This window comes from Stylophora pistillata, chromosome 3 (genome assembly GCF_964205215.1).
Source record: "Stylophora pistillata chromosome 3, jaStyPist1.2, whole genome shotgun sequence".
Lineage (NCBI taxonomy): Eukaryota > Metazoa > Cnidaria > Anthozoa > Scleractinia > Pocilloporidae > Stylophora > Stylophora pistillata.
In genome coordinates this window covers 13,232,501-13,249,228 of record NC_142521.1, presented here as the reverse complement: position 1 = coordinate 13,249,228, position 16,728 = coordinate 13,232,501, and the positions used below count along the sequence as shown (strand labels likewise).

Here is a 16,728-nt window from a genome sequence, read left to right as displayed (position 1 = left end):
CTGTTACAGTCATCCTCTAGATATTCAAGAACCACAGCCGGGTTGTGAGATTTGCTATGTCTTAACATTGGTACTCTTGAATTTTGATTTTTCTCCTAGTTTAGTTCACCAAAACCGCACCTTCAAAATGCTGTATTTTTTTTGTTTGTTTCCTGTCCTATAATCCAAGTTTGTTTACACGAAAAAGACTGACAAGGAGGTGGGGGATAGGGAAGTTAACCAGTTTACCCAATGCACGTGTACGCCTCCACATAAGGACAAAACAAAACAAAACTAGAACAGAAAATTCTCGCGCATATTCTCTTTGTTAAGAAGGTGCGTTTAAATACTTAGTTATTCCTAAGAAAATATAAGAGGACAAAAAGGACACAAAATAAAAGAGGCAATGCAAGAGGTGTCTTCTTCTGCAAAGTAATGAGTTGCCTACCACGTACCTAATCGTGAATCTGGTTGGCAATTCTCTAACAGAACCAAAAATCCTTTTCCTGGTGGACAGGTAAAGTATCTTTCTTTATAAAAAGTTCCATCTGAACCTGCAGGCTCTTCCTCTTCCTTCAAAGAAACGAAGCACAGTCTAAAAACCCCTTACACAGTTTCTAGTTAGTAATCTGTATTTAAGCATGCAAAGTATTTGCGGAGTCATGGGTAGGTCAACCGATATTGTCATATTTGAATATCCTAAACACAATTACTCAGTCAGAATTTATCTGTCCAAAGTAGCTGAGTCCCTTGTATTATTTATCTCACCAATTCCAGGCCTGCAACCAGTTTATCCTTCACTTGTGGTAAATTTCCGATCCAGCGAATGACACCATATCTTGGAACACCATTCGCCTTAGGAACCTCTACCCCAGATCCAACCTTTAAACCATAAGGGCTATCAACTGACCCGGAGCCATTGTTATCTGAAAGAAAAACTTCAATATATATATATATGTATATATAAATATTATGAGAGGAAAAAAGGACGTAACTACATTTCCCGACAAGCCTGTTTCGTGAATCGCTTCACTCTTCAGGGGTTTAATGAAAGAATATTCATGTGACTATCGTTTATATACTAGGAAGATTTGCATAATGCGCGGTAAACTTAAAAACTTTAAAGTTCAGTTGTTGCGTAGCAACGCTTTGTTTCTGTGTCGGCATGAAGATACGAGTTCGTTACGCTTATTTAGTGATGAGAGGTCGGGTCGGTAAATTATCAGGAATTTTTCTTTTAGGCAGAGGTTGCATCTTTTATTGGAGCTGTTGTAGGGAGAGTTAGATGATAAGATGCGCCATGAGATAGAATAGTCAATGTTGTCGTTCTTGAGTGTCCAGATGTGTTTGCTAAGTTCGGTAGAGTTTTTGTGCTTGGTGTGGCGGAATGATGCGGTGTGATTTCTGTGTCTTGTTTTGAAGTCGGTTTCTGTGAGTCCGATGTATGTTTCAGAGGTGTTGTTGTCGTTTCGTGTGACGGTGGCTTGATAAACGACTGAGGATTGAAGGCAGTTACCATTGAGCGGGCAATTGTTCTTTTGTCGGCAGTTGCATGTTTTGTTGGTTTCCGTGCCGTCTTTGTTGTCTTTCGTGTAAGGTGAGTGGGACGAGTGTAAGATGCGCTTGTTGTGGTTGTCGATGACCTGTTTGGTGTTGTTCATACAGCTGTAACTGATTTTGATGGATTTTGATTTTGCTACGCAACAACTGAACTTTAAAGTTTTTAAGTTTACCGCGCATTATGCAAATCTTCCTAGTATATAAACGATAGTCACATGAATATTCTTTCATTAAACCCCTGAAGAGTGAAGCGATTCACGAAACAGGCTTGTCGGGAAATGTAGTTACGTCCTTTTTTCCTCTCATAATATTTATTCTGCTCTGCTTCAACGTATTGAGCACTGTTCCACGCGAAAATCGACTTGCAGACTTCCTATATGTTAGATATAGCTCTTTGGCATACAAAGCTTTGCTTTCATGTCCAAATTGAGCACTCTATCTAGGATGAGTCATTGCCGTTGCAATTGCGCATGCTCGCTGGTTTACTCTAGTTTGAGCACTCTGGCATGGCTTAGACGATACCACAAAGGTTGGGTCGTTTGGGGTGACCGTCTCGGTTCTCCCCCATCCTAGCATTAGCACTGCACTGATGAGGCCCAGAAGGCCGATACAGTACTGTCTGCAGACAGTACTGTTTCGGCCTTCTGGGCCTCATCAGTGCAGTGCTAATGCTAGGATGGGGGAGAACCGAGACGGATCTTATTAGACGTTTTGTTGTGTAGTATCGCTGAGTATTTTTGCGAGTTGTGCCGTATTTTGACGAGCCCGTAGAGCGAGTCAAAATACAAATAACGAGTAAAAATACTCAGCGATAGTACACAACAAAACGCTAATAAGGTAATTTATTATTCAACACGCCAAACTGTTATTTCAGTGCGGGCGAATTTCGCGGATATTTACTTACGGGGAGTGCGTGACAGAAGTAGGCAAAGCGGAACGAAATTGGCGCGTTGTCGTATTGCTGTTTCTATTTTCTTCAATAAATAAAGAAATTTCCTGGTCGTCTAGCTGTTTTCATTCCTTCGATTCATCTAATAAACTTGGATCTAGATATGCCAGCCATAGACCACTTTCATAAATGGCTGCCGGATTAATATTCTTTTGTTTAAATTTAAATTAGCCCTTCTGGCCTCGCTTGAGATAATGTATTCTTTTGAATTTTGTACTGGAGTACGAGGCCAGAAGGGCTAATTTAAATTTAAACAAATGAATGTTAATCCGGCAGCCATTTATGAAAGTGGTCTATTCCGACTCTTCGTAGTCAGAAATATGATTCAAATTGGCGGACAATAAACAGGTTTCCACGCTTCGCATGCGCGATGCGAGAAATCCTGTTTAACCGGTACTCTAGAGTACAAATACCACGTGATATTTGTACTCGTCTAGGGCGTTATTTGTACTCTACGAAGTGCAGTCAGATAATAATAGGTCAATTACTTCAAGATCGTACAGATCATCATGTGTTATTACCTCATTCTTCCTAACTAAAGGTAAATTAAATGCATCTGCTTTTAATTTATCCTTTGTCACTCGTTGTGTGAGTAAGTAACTTAGCGGCGCTAATGCAACATCCAACTGGATGTTTATCGGCGTGAACTCAATCCGCTCTTTCCCATGCAAGTGTAATTTGCCTAGGGATAAGTATTAAAAAGAATGAGAAAAATGTCGCCCTTTCAAAAGAGCGTTCTTAAATGCCTTTCAACTACTCTATGAAGTTTTCGAGTGAAAATCAGGGACTCGCACAAGCGTTTCAGAGCCCGCTGGGCGGTGACGGATTGATGACTGAACACGTGGTAAGACGCCTCCTTAGTGCACGTGCCCTCACGACAAGTAAAGGATTGCGGCTTCATCCTGCGGTTGATAATAATGATGAGACAGATGAAAAAAAAACAACAGTGAGGGCTATGATGGTGATGATAGTATAGCCATTCGTTGCTTGGACTTACGGTCTTTTCGTCCAGAAGTCTTTTCGTCCAAGTCTTTGCGTCCAAAATTCTTTTCGTCCGAGTCTTTTCGTCCAAAAGTATTTTCACCTAAGTCTGTTCGTTTACTTGTTAAGTCTTTTCTCGAGGCAAATAAATAAATTCTAGAAGGCTAGATAAGGCTATTTAAAAGAACTTATTGTGAACCGCCGCCATTTGGGTATGTCGGACACGTAGTAATGTCAAACTTCGTTGCCTTTTACGCTCAACAGACGCGTAACAACGAGCCTAATATTCCCATTTCTTTCGCGTGAAATGATTAAACGGCAAGCAAGTCTTTATTTTTGCTACTATTTAATAAAATATACTGCGTTACAAATTCATTGATTCTCTGTGTATTAAATTCATGACGTTGAATTCGTAAAACGAAGATTGGTGAACCAAAAGGGCAACGGCTCGCACTGATAAGTTCTTTATGTAGCCTTATCTATGATATAATATAATATAATAGTTATTTATTTGCTTCGAGAAAAGACTTAACAAGTAAACGAACAAACTTAGGTGAAAATATTTTTGGACGAAAAGACTCGGACGAAAACACTTTCGGACGAAAAGACTCTTGGACGAAAAGACCGGACACCGTTGCTTGAGTAAGTAAACCGAGTGGCATCGCAGTAACACCCAACTGTTTGTTTAACTGCGTGCGCTCAGTCTTCTCTCAAAAGTAAAATCTACACAGGATCTCCGTATGATTTCTTTGGTCATTTCGCATGAAAATGTCACATTCAAGTGAATTTTGCCACGCGAAAAGCATTTAAAAAGTATGAGAAAAACGTCTCAGTACGCAGTTTCTCAGTACACTCTGCACTTTATCATATTCCTCCAAATCGTCGTCTTTTCGGCGACGATGCAGCAGGGTGTCAAACACAATTGTGAAGGCGAACATACTGAAAAGTGTGGCATCCAGGTAGCATGAATCATGGTGACCCTGGAGACCATGCATGAGTCCACAGTATTTCTCCTCAAGAGTTTTTGGAGGCTCGGTTATGCCTTTCACTTCTGGAGATGGCATGCTTGCAAAGTCTAAAAACAATCAATTATTCATCCAATCACAATTATCGCAATCAGTAGCTAAACCACGGTAACTAAATAAACTTACCCTTTTAAGATTGTTATAAATCAGTAAAGAGCTACGGAACATTATGGTAAATATTTGGGGGACAGGTAGGCTCTAGAAAGCGTACACATGTAATACTTATTGTCACTTCTAAACAATACGTGTACTTAATTAACTTCTTTTAAGAAGTTAACAGGTGTTAAAACACCATTCAAGATTCCAAGGAGTAACGTTTCAAACCATTAAAAATTAAGCTCGTAGAAGTATTTTTAGCACATAGAAAGACAACTTTTGGCTGAGATAAAGGGTATAAGGTATCTGGAGCATACATCTCCTTTAAGACACACCCCTAAGGGATAATTCAGGCAACAGGGTGCAGAACAATTATCAAAAGAAGTTGCACAAAGGCAAATTTTCATGATATAACTTTCATTTGAGCAGAAACATGCATGTTGCTGTAAAAAAACCCAAGACACTGAATTAGTGATTAAAAAACTTAATTTAAAACTAATTTGTTAAAAATTAAGTTTTTGAAGAAAATCAATAAAATGATAAAAACCATTTTTGTGTCCTTCTGCAATAATATGCAATGTCTACAATAATCTGCTTCCAAAAAATTAGAAAATTAAAAATGGAGCAGAGGAGGATGGGGTAGGGGTAGAAGTGTTGGTAGGAAGGGAGGGTTAAATAACAATAAAAGTACTGTGCAAAGCATGATTGGAATTTACACAGTAGTGGGTCAAGCCTCAGATGAATCTTGATTGTTACATATTTTCCACAATTCTCTGAACAATTTTCAAATTTTGCTTGATTACCTCTTTCAGCATTTAAACCGACATCAGTGGTTGCTGAGTTAGCAAAGCGGGAATCTGGTCGGCAATTTTCCAATAGAACAAAGAAACCTCTTCCTGCTGGACAGGTGAAGTATCTATCTTTATGATATCTATCTTTATGAAAAGTCCCATCTGAACATGCTGACTCCTCCAATTCCTTCAGAGAAATGAAGCACAGTGTCTAGATAAAAATCCCTGATACAAAAGTACCAAAAAACTAAATCTATGGATTTATTGTTAACTATTTTACTCTGGCTGAGCCTGGTAAATGATTTCACTCACCAATTCCAGACCTGCCACCAGCTTTCCCTTTACTTGTGGAATACTCCCTATCCAACGAATAACACCACATCTTGCAACACCATCTGCCACAGGAACCTCTACCATAGATCCAACCTCCAGACCATAATGGTTATCAACTGACATGATGCCATTACCACCTGAAGGAAAACCTTCAGTATTATGAAAATTACTAGTCACCAGCAAAATCATACTTAACCAGTTGCAACCTATTGGAAATTTAAGCCTTATTACAGTACTGTTGTGATTGTGGAATGATTAGTATGCTGGACTCTGAATCAAGACCTAGCCTGGTCAGCGTGCTCTGTTCTTGGGCAGCACACTTTTAATGGCCACTGGCAAATTGTCAGGGATGCTTGATGACATGCTGGGGGTAACCCTGCCATGGACTAGCCTCCCATCTGGGAGGGGGAAGAGGAGTAGCAATGCTACTCACATCAGAAAACCAGGATAAGTTTCCACTTGACTTGAGTATTGACTTTACCTTTTACTATACAGTTGTGATACACTTTGCTGAAAAATGTCACCACTATAACCTCTATACCCTCTCTTTCAAGCTAACAATAATGCTTATCAGGAAAAATGTATACACATTTTTCCTGATAAGAGAAACAGACCCTTCTGGCCTCGCTTCAGACAATGCATTCTTTTGAATTTTGTACTGGAGAACGAGGCTAGAAGGGCTAATTTAAATTAAACAAAAGAATGTTAATCCGGCAGCCATTCATGAAAGTGGTCTATTCCGACTCTTCGTAGTCAGAAATATGATTCAAATTGGCGGACAATAAACAGGTTTTCTCGCTTCGCATGCGCGATGCGAGAAATCCTGTTTAACCGGTACTCTAGAGTACAAATACCACGTGATATTTGTACTCGTCTAGGGCGTTATTTGTACTCTACGAAGTGTAGTTAGATAATAATACGTCAATTACTTCAAGATCGTACAGATCATCATGTATTATTACCTTATTCTTCCTAACTAAAGGTAAATTAAACGCATCTGCTTTTAATTTATCCTTTGTCACTCGTTGTTTGAGTAAGTAACTTAGCGGCGCTAATGCAACATCCAACTGGATGTTTATCGGCGTGAACTCAATCCACTCTTTCCATGCAAGTGTAATTTGCCTAGGGATAAGTATTAAAAAGAATGAGAAAAATGTCGCCCTTTCAAAAGAGCGTTCTTAAATGCCTTTCAACTACTCTATGAAGTTTTCGAGTGAAAAACAGGGACTCGCACAAGCGTTTCAGAGCCCGCTGGGCGGTGACGGATTGATGACTGAACACGTGGTAAGACGCCTCCTTAGTGCACGTGCCCTCACGACAAGTAAAGGATTGCGGCTTCATCCTGCGGTTGATAATAATGATGAGACATGAAAAAAAAAACAACAGTGAGGTTTATGATGGTGATGATAGTATAGCGATTCGTTGCTTGGACTTACGGTCTTTTCGTCCAGAAGTCTTTTCGTCCAAGTCTTTGCGTCCAAAATTCTTTTCGTCCAAGTCTTTTCGTCCAAAAGTATTTTCACCTAAGTCTGTTCGTTTACTTGTTAAGTCTTTTCTCGAGGCAAATAAATAAATTCTAGAAGGCTAGATAAGGCTATTTAAAAGAACTTATTGTGAACCGCCGCCATTTGGGTATGTCGGACACGTAGTAATGTCAAACTTCGTTGCCTTTTACGCTCAACAGACGCGTAACAACGAGCCTAATATTCCCATTTCTTTTGCGTGAAATGATTAAACGGCAAGCAAGTCTTTATTTTTGCTACTATTTAATACAATATATTTCGTTACAAATGCATTGATTCTCTGCGTATTAAATTCATGACATTGAATTCGTAAAACGAAGATTGGTGAACCAAAAGGGCAACGGCTCGCACCGATAACTTGTTTATATGGCCTTATCTATGAGATAATATAATATAATAGTTATTTATTTGACAAACCAGGCTGCACTGTAATTATCTTAGTTCCAACACTGAAATGATTACCTTTAAATGGAAAATTTTCAGCACTATCTGTCCTTTCTTCATCTTGCATGATGACATCATTATCTTGATTATCTTGTATGTTTTTACCTTCAGACTCCCTAAGTATCTGACGTTGTCTCTCTATAAATTCCTGCGGATCAGTTTTGCTGGATTCTCCAGCTGCCACCACGAGTTCTGTTTCAGCAGAGGTCATTGAATTTGTTCTTCTTAATTTCTTGACATATTCCTTACTAGTACCTAAGAAAAACATACAAAAAACTCCACTTTGTTTACCACACCAAAATGCTCTAAGTTAATTGTTATACACATTACATTGATTGGAGTACCCCTGGATACCTTTCCAATTTCATAAATTGTTTGTTAATAATGATTAATCTGTGCCAAACCATTCATACAAATAATTCCACCTGGAAAACACCTGAAAATTCAAAAAAGTACCCTCTAGGACTCCATGTCACCATTATAAGTGTCAGTGTTTTAAAATATCCAAGGTAAAAATCAAATATTTCAGTATGATACAGCTCTTTTTTTAACTGCTGGAACAACTTCTGAACATCTGAAAGTTTAAAGGAAATTTGGTGAAAGAAATATCAGTTCACAGACTGTTATTTTCTGCTTCACTATGCATGGTGTGCTTGACTTAGTGAAACAAAAATTTAGACATTTATGAAACAACAATTACTTGTCTACCTGATGGTTTGACATAGTTCATTGATCTTGCACACATTTCATCTTCATGAATTTGCCCCCACTTTCCCCGAGCTTCTTGTTTTTCAGGTTTTTCAGGATTCTCATCAAAGTCCTTCTCTGGTATGACACTTTCTACAGGTACAAATGCTGCATGGCCTGGCATGCATATAAACAAAAGATGGCCAAGTCTTTTACCACAACCAGCTCCTATTCTTTCATCCTTATAGAAGATAAAAAGTTGTAAAACAAGAGACAAGAAATAAAGTGGTTTACTGAGTGACTCTTTTTTATTTCATCAATTGATTGCAATTTATCTACATATCCTCCAGTTATAACTATTTTTGCAGGAACTACACTTGAAGATTAACTCTTTAACTCAAAGTGTCACAAACAAGAAGGGACACAATGACCAAACGCTACAAATCACAGTTTCTGGGGAGTATGTTTTTTACATTTTTCTTAGCCAGTTGTTAGTTTGTTGATAATTTCAAAACTAAAGAAAAGAGTGGCTGTATTCAAGCTCCAGTCCTGTTTAAAATTAAAATATTTGCAAACATGCTAGTGGCCATCGTGTCATGAAGCCACTTGTCAAGTGCTTTGTCCTTCACTACTTTTTAACACACAAGAATTTAGTAGTTTCCTCAAATCCTGAAAAGGCTCTTCAAGTGTCTCCCTTCCTAATCCTGGATTCTAAATTAAGCTTTCATTCAAGACTGTCAAGTTTCTTTTGAGCAGTATTATACATCCACAACAAGTACAATTCAGTCCAAAACTTAGGTTACCTACCAGTTCTAGTCCTACAATTATGTAAACATTTCCAGTTGAATCCTTCTCCTCACCAATATATCGCACAGTTCCTCTGGCTGGATTATCATTCATAAATGTCACAACTCTTTCATCAATCTTAAGCACTCCCTTAATTTCTTCAAATGACCTTTGCTTGTGTGTTCCCTTCCAAAATGACCATATTGAATCCTTAAGACGTGTTTTAAGACTGGTTTGTGTATTTTCATCTTTCTTTGCAACTTTTTGGGATTTTAAATCTTCTTCATCTTCTCGGGGTGTCAATTTATCCAGTCCAACAAAAACACCAGAGTCTGGTGCACAGGTAAAGAGTTTCTTGTTTCTAAATGTTCCATTACATGTTCCTGACCCAGGATTTTTCTAGATATGTCAAAACACAGATCATAATCATAAATATTGAAGATAATTGTAATCTTTATGACTTTCATCATTATTATCATTATCATGGTTGCTTTCATAATCAATGAAAATTTTATCCCCTATCAATTCCTCAGTATCCAGAATTTCCTTTAAACTACACGTAACTGCTTCTTGCTGATAATCAATTTACAAAACTTCATAGTGCAGTGCTGATATTATACTTTCCAGGGGGGTATAAAGAAGAAAATTGTCTATACCTTTAAATTCAACCTAACACTCACCTGTTTGGGTCACAAAATTTGCCTTTTGAAACTAAGAGAAGTTGTTGTTCAAACTGGTACCATAGTTGTTTAAGTAGATACAAATTGTTTGCAACTCAATGTCACACCCCCTTCAAACAAGTGGAGATTTTAGCTGAATAGGTTCCAAAACAGTTCAAATAACTGTTTGAGCTGCTTCAATAGACATTTAAGCTTTTGGAGAAGATAATTATGCTCATTCAAACTGCTACTTTGAATTATTTAGAAACTGCAAGCAAACAGAATTCTGTTTGAAATCTAAATCTTGTGGTTGTGTGATTTCTTATGACAGGCAACAAATGTCACCTCAGGAAATTGACAAGGTTATCTTTGATGACACTAGTTTTATGGATTGCTAAAGGTGTGAAAAGTACACAAAATTGGGAATTTTCCTTGGAGAAGTGATGTCATACTTTCTTTGCTTTGACACGCTGAATCTCCCAGAAAGGTTACAAGTGAAAGGTTAAGAAGAAGAACAACGGCTCTTTCTTATTTTGATTAATTTGTAAAATTCCCCGCTATCTCTGTTCACAAAGATGGAAGATAGCTTAAAAATTCACTACACAGCAGAATGACAGTATCCAAGCTATTTGGCAAAACTGAATGCAATAAGACTTTTCTTTTTGGTTATGTTGTTGTCCATGAAAAGTAGCAACATTTCCTATTTAAAACTTACTGCTCACCCTGACAAACCCAGAAAGTTTTAACAACAAATAATGAACAAGGTTTGAAACTAATCTGAGGGTAGATCTCTCAAAGGAATCAACAACATTGTTTACTGTTAAGTCATAAACCCAGGAAAGGAAGCACATCATAGGAAGTTGTCCACACTGGTAAATCAAGAGGGGTGGATTTTCAAAACTATAAGCAAGTGCATCAAAACTTACGAGTCTAAAACGAAAGTGAAACCTATATGAGTGTAAATGAAGCATTTAAATCCTCCCTTCAGAATAGGAGTCTTCCAGGAAGGCAGACAAGGAAGACAAGATTCCAGGAGTTGAAATCAACTTCATTGAGTCTGAGGGGGTTAACTGAAATACTCAAGAGATCAAAATTCAAGCTTAACTTGGTGTAACATGTTACCTTCATAATAATTTTCGTTTGTTGTGTTGCTGTCTGTACGAAATTTACATAATGTCAATTGTTAACCGTCAGCAACACGACTAAACTAGTGGATGAGTACTTACGATGAGTTCAACTCCAAACCAAGTTCCCAGACTGGACGGTAATTCACCTTTATACCAAACAACACCAGGTAAAACCTTTGATATTCCTTTAACTTCAGCGAAAACTGCACTTCCGGGTAACAATCGTCCTCCAAATGCCAGACGTTTCCTATCTATGAACGTTTGGTATCTTCTTTCAGACGAAGAAATCGCCAATAGCAAGTTGGCTTCTTCTTCAGATAGCCGTGTCATATCATCCGTACGACATTCAAGACGTAATGATTTACGTTCAATTCCAACAACAGCTACTTTAGTCAAGTCTGTAGGCTGTTCAGCCGCCGGAACACCTTCTAATATCTCGCCTCGCAAAACTTGCAATGGTGCAGACTTCGTTCTGAGGCCAAGCGACAACAAACTCTTTCCAACTGTGTGTCCGACGCGATCACGTAGAAGAATATACTTAACACTAGGTTCTTCCATTTCGCACCGAGGATCCAGGAACGACGATTTCACCTTCACTGTAAACAAACCATGCATTAATCACGATGAAAATCGAGAAACAACGCCATCTTGTTTAGGAATTTCCCTTGCCTCGACTTTATGAAGAATAGGCGAGCTATTTTTAAAACATATCATTACGTCATCTTTCTAAGAAAGTTTAAGACTCGACTTCGCACGTGCCGCTGATGATGAGCGGTTTGATCTGGTTTGTACCTGATTTCGATTTCTAAATAGAACCTTTAGATCATTCTATGCACATGCGTCAGCTAATTATTAAAGGATAGTTCACATTGGAAAATTTAATTGATAAAAAATTGTATTTTTATTTAACTGAGTCAAGGCCAAAGATCAAAACCGGTGGGTGGATGGGAGAACCAGCATGTAGTACGTTACAGCTAAATTGTCTTTATTCTGCAGCATCACCATTATCTTCAAATCTTCAATTCGGGTCACAGATATTTCGAAGGTTTTTCATTTTCCAAAGATGTTACATTTTTCGCATGTTCAAGCCTGCTCTATACACATTTTGGGTTCCAAGCCGCAGAGAACTGCGTTTTCCTTTTTCGGGTCTTTCAGTGGAACTCCTCTTGTTAGAACTCCCAAAGGAAATGAGAAACTTTTCGAGTCAGCAGGTTTCTCGTTATCTGTTGGCCTGTTCCGATTGTGCCTAGCAACTTTATAGCTGCTTTGGCGTTTATAGTAGCTTTTTGCTGTTGGAGAAATTTTTGCCTCTCTTAGCTCTTAGCAATTTTTAAACAAATATAGATTTAGAGCACATATCAAATACGGAAGAGTCAACGATATCATAGAAAACTTCAATTCATACGAATATCTTGACATCTAACCTTTTTAACACTCAGCCTGTCACTTGTCAACGTTTCGCTGGCCGATTGCGATTTGTAGTCCGTACCCGTGGGGTGTGGAAATTGAACCTTGCCTGGGCGGGGTGGGAAGTAAGAACCGGAACAGTCAAGTCCAAGTATTTTACCTTTGAATAAGGAGGTGTTTAAAGGTAAATAATTCACTTTCACGAGAAGATGACTCGGAAGTGAAGGTCTACAAGAAACTCAAGGTCGTTAATCTTGCCTTCACAAAAAAATGAAAACTGAAATCCAGCCCTTAGGTAGGACTTTAGAATACAATTTTGACCGGGGGGTGGGGGGGTGGGGGGTTGGTGGCGGAAATTTAAACGAGCTAAACTTCAAAAGGTACAAACGCCTATGAGGTTGCCACGGGGGGATATTGGAGTTTCGACTTGATCGACGCATTGGTTCGAGTCAGCAGAGATTTCAAGTGATCTGGTGTGAGTTAGAGAGACAGCTAAATAACTTTATTCATACATAGTAAAATCCTTCAGCACATTTAAGAGTACAAAATGTCTAATTCTGCCCAGCTAAACTAACCGTTAACACAGTATTATAAGAGTAAAAACCTATTTTATCATTAAAGCTGCTTTTCTAGGATGCCGCGTCTCGTTCAAAAGTTACAATGACGCACTTTACGTACATGTAAATTCGCTGTCAAGAAATTGTTGATCGGAGTTCATGGGAAAGGCTGTTCCACAACATAGCACCCCATAGGAAAAGCCCCTCTTCAATTAGTTGGTTCGGAGTTGCGTAAAGGCCAATTTATCCTCAGAAATCCTCAGTCGCTACCAAGTAATATCATTTCGGGTTATAACTAGGGATACAGTTAGCGGGGTTATACCGGTACTACAGTCAAACCTGTATCAAGCAGCAAACCACGGGGAATGGAAGTTAACCGTTTAAATACAGGTTCCACAAATGAGGGAGTACTATAAAAAAAAAAAAAAAAAATTAAAAAAAAACACACACCCGCACACACACACACACACCATCCACACCATAATTGACCACTTGATTTACAAAATTTGTTAATTGTTTGCACCTCACGGTCTCTTAAACTTTTCTGATTGCTTTCTGGTTGGTGTTAGTAATGTTTGCCAGCACTGTGCGACAGATGCACGTAGTGCAACAATTCTTTTTAAGTTTTACTTCAAAGAAGCGAGCAACGAACGAAAAATCCGCGAGCATTGATCGGGGAGGCCGGTGGCTTGCTTCACTGAAATTCTCTCATTAAACGAAAAAAAAAAAAAAACAAACAAACAAAAAAAAAAACCCTATACAGAGTGATCAATGCGAGTTCTTTGACTTCTTAGAACACCGTCTCATGAAAATTACTGGTAGCGACTTCATCATTTCTAAAGAATACTATAGCAAGAAAGTCGCAAATCCAAGAGCACCCCGCGACCATAAGGAAAAGCCGCCTTTTTTTAAATGTGCGCCCAGTAATCAGGTGAGAAACTGTAAGCAGCAAGGATGTCCAATGCTATACTGCGGAATGACCTTAAAAGTGCCAGGTATACGTAAGAAGCATGATAAACATTAAACCAATCGCACGCTCTTACTTCAAACCTTACTGTAGTAGCTGTAAAGGAAATAGCAAAACTTGTTTGTTCATGAGGTCTTTCTACCTAACACAAAATGACATGGTAAATGCCTTTAGCTGACAGTATTCCTATCATTTTTCATTCCATTCCTTTGCGGTTTGATGCCTTTCTTCATTCTGAATATAAAAATAAATTTTTGAAATTTTAACATGATTAAAATCAATGACCATGTCTTCATATTTCCAGGGGTATTTATACACCAGGAGCCCGTTTCTTTGAAAGTCCCCTTAATTTAACGGGCCCGTAAAGCTGTTCTGTTTTCATTCAAGAAAACAAGAAAAGGATTTCAAAAGTTTTGAAAATGATACAATAAAACTATCAGCTAAAGAAAAAAAAAAAAAAGGACTGGTTTGGGAGCCAGAACCCGATTTCCTATCCTTTAAATTTTGATATTAAAACATGGCTTCGGGCCCGTTAAGTTACCGGGACGTACTTTCGAGAAACGGACCCCTGGGTCAAGTTGTATAAAGGGCCGATAGCGCTGTCCAACAGGTAAAGCACTATCCAGCTGATAAATGAGAGCAAAACGTACTGCGCTATCCACCAGATAAGGATTTCTCCACTAAATAGAGTTATCCAACCTTCGAACAACCGGGTCTAGAGAAATCCCTCTGTAGCACACATACCATTACAATTACAGCGTTTATGGCAGAGCCCAACAAACCAATTTTAATTGGGTTCCTCAAGTTCATCAATGATCTCCTGTATGCTTGGTCTCGCCCCAGGTTCTGATTCCAAACATCTCCGGATAAGGGCTCGATTCAATTTGTTTTTAACCCTGGCAACTTGCCTAACACGCTTTTGCGGATCTGGCAATTCTCGGATGCACACCTCACAGAGGAGGACGCCAAAGCTGTACACGTCAACCTGAACAAGATAAAGGACGAAAATGAAAGAAAAATACGGCACTGCACTATAGTTAAGTAGGTCTAACGACTCAAAATCTGGCAATCCATATCTAATCTATATAAGTTAAGTGTGTTGACCTTTTTAACAACATTTGTAAAATTAATATCAATGTCTGTTACACGTAAAATTGCGAAACCTTAGGTTTGGGGTGATTCATATCTCTACATGCATATGCAATTCACAAATATCTCAGACAAGAAAAAAAAAGCTAACCTTGACGGTTTGAATTTTAGTGAATGCTTCAGGGGCACTATATATCATAGCACCAGGAGCAACTGTCATGGTCTGCTGCATAAAGTTGGCAGTTCCATAATCTGACACTTTGGCTCGCCAACGTTCCCCTTGTCGCCAGAGTAGCACATTTGCACTGCTGATGTCGCGGTGAATAATGGGAGTTGGTTGCTTTTGGTGAAGGTAGTTTAGTGCCAGAGCCACATCCAGGGAAATAAAAGAGATTTGAACCTCAGAAAGAGCTCTCTGTTCCAACAGAGTGCGTAAACTTGTTTCCATCAGCTCTGTTACAAACAGTGGATTCCCTTCGTCATTTGTAGCTCCGATGAACTGCAGCAAGCAAGGGTGGCGGCATCTTGAGGCAATTTCCATTTCTCGCTCAAACAATTTGCGGTTGTGAGGAGAGAGAATCAACTCATGAATCTGTTTCACTGCAACAGAACAACCACAATATTTGCCTTCGACAACGCTTCCCCAGCCTCCTTTGCCGAGAAATTTACCAGTCAGCTGAATGCGATCCCGTAAAATGACCCACTCAGGGGACTGTTGGCGTTGATAATCACGTAACTCATCCTGAGCAGTAGACAGAGTTGTTTCCAATTCAATAATTTCCTGATCTTTTGCCTCCAATTGATTCTGTAAATTAGCAGTTTCTTCACCTTTTTCTTGTAGCTGCCCTCGGACATCCCTCAGTTCTTCATTTCTCTCTTGCAATTGTCCACGTAGGTTTGTCAGCTGCTGCTCCATCTCCTGTAATTTTTTTCGTAAATTTTCTTCACGTTGTTCTTTTTCCCTCGCCTGTTCAAGTAAGTTGCACTCTCTAAGCGCCTTCTCTCCTAGTTCTGGTTGTAAATGCATCGTCACCTTCTCCTTCAGTCCTCTTGCCACCCTGTGAACATTTCCTTCTTGCTCCTTTTCCTTCGTCGGTCGCTGGTCTGTTTACAAGATGAAAAGTCAACAATCTATTGTAAGTTTAAAAGATAAATAAGAGACCGTGCCTGAACAGGAGTAGACAATATCTAATTTTCGTTCACTAGTTGAATTCTCCTGAGCTCGCCTTGAAATGGCGGGAAACTGTTACAGTCATCGATAATTCTTTTAGAACCACAGCCCGGATGTGAGGTCTGCTATGTCTCAACATAAGTACCGTCTTGAATTTGGATCTTTCTCTTACTTTAGTTCACCAAAACCGCGCCTTTGACATGCTGTATTTCTTTTTGTTTGTTTTCTATAAGATAAACGAAATTCATTTTAAACGTTACAACAATTGGATTTCTTCTCCATACTAATATTACGGTGCAAAATAGAAGGCGTTTCAGAGCCCGCTGGGCGGTGACGGATTTGTGAATGAACAAGAACGATCCTGAACTTTAATTACACGCCTCTTAAGAGCACCTAGGTGGTAAGACGCCTCTTTAGTGCAGGTGGCCTCACGACAAGTAAAGGATTGCGGCTTATCACGCGGTCGATAATACTAATAAGACAGTTAAAAAAAACAATGAGGACTGTGATGGTGATGATAAACACTACGCCACTCATGACAACCCTGCTCAAGAGCAAGCTGATAACGAAAAAATGCGTTTCAACCTCTACGCAAAC

The 16,728-nt window shown here is 38.9% G+C and overlaps 2 protein-coding genes across 6 annotated transcripts in view; both read right to left on the bottom strand.

The window, feature by feature from the left end:
- Positions 1-11,609, bottom strand: part of LOC111319287 (uncharacterized) — a 71,670-nt gene extending 60,061 nt beyond the window's left edge. For 3 of the 5 annotated variants that reach the window (XM_088755492.1, XM_088755490.1, XM_088755491.1), the window contains exons 1-9: positions 11,040-11,609; positions 9,176-9,553; positions 8,390-8,609; positions 7,700-7,936; positions 5,694-5,851; positions 5,394-5,568; positions 4,410-4,544; positions 748-905; positions 435-552 (exon numbers count right to left, since the gene is read on the bottom strand). In XM_088755492.1, the coding sequence (XP_088611618.1) occupies positions 435-552; positions 748-905; positions 4,410-4,544; positions 5,394-5,568; positions 5,694-5,851; positions 7,700-7,936; positions 8,390-8,609; positions 9,176-9,553; positions 11,040-11,555 (2,095 nt within the window). In that variant the 5' untranslated portion in view covers positions 11,556-11,609. The remainder of the gene's footprint in view (positions 1-434; positions 553-747; positions 906-4,409; positions 4,545-5,393; positions 5,569-5,693; positions 5,852-7,699; positions 7,937-8,389; positions 8,610-9,175; positions 9,554-11,039) is intronic. The other 2 variants (XM_088755494.1, XM_088755495.1) reach the window with 2 other exon arrangements.
- Positions 11,610-12,823: 1,214 nt separating this feature from the next.
- LOC111335863 (uncharacterized) overlaps positions 12,824-16,728 on the bottom strand; it is a 23,583-nt gene continuing 19,678 nt past the window's right edge. The window contains exons 14-15 of the mRNA XM_088752799.1: positions 15,112-16,064; positions 12,824-14,856 (exon numbers count right to left, since the gene is read on the bottom strand). Of these exons, the coding sequence (XP_088608925.1) occupies positions 14,659-14,856; positions 15,112-16,064 (1,151 nt within the window). The 3' untranslated portion in view covers positions 12,824-14,658. The remainder of the gene's footprint in view (positions 14,857-15,111; positions 16,065-16,728) is intronic.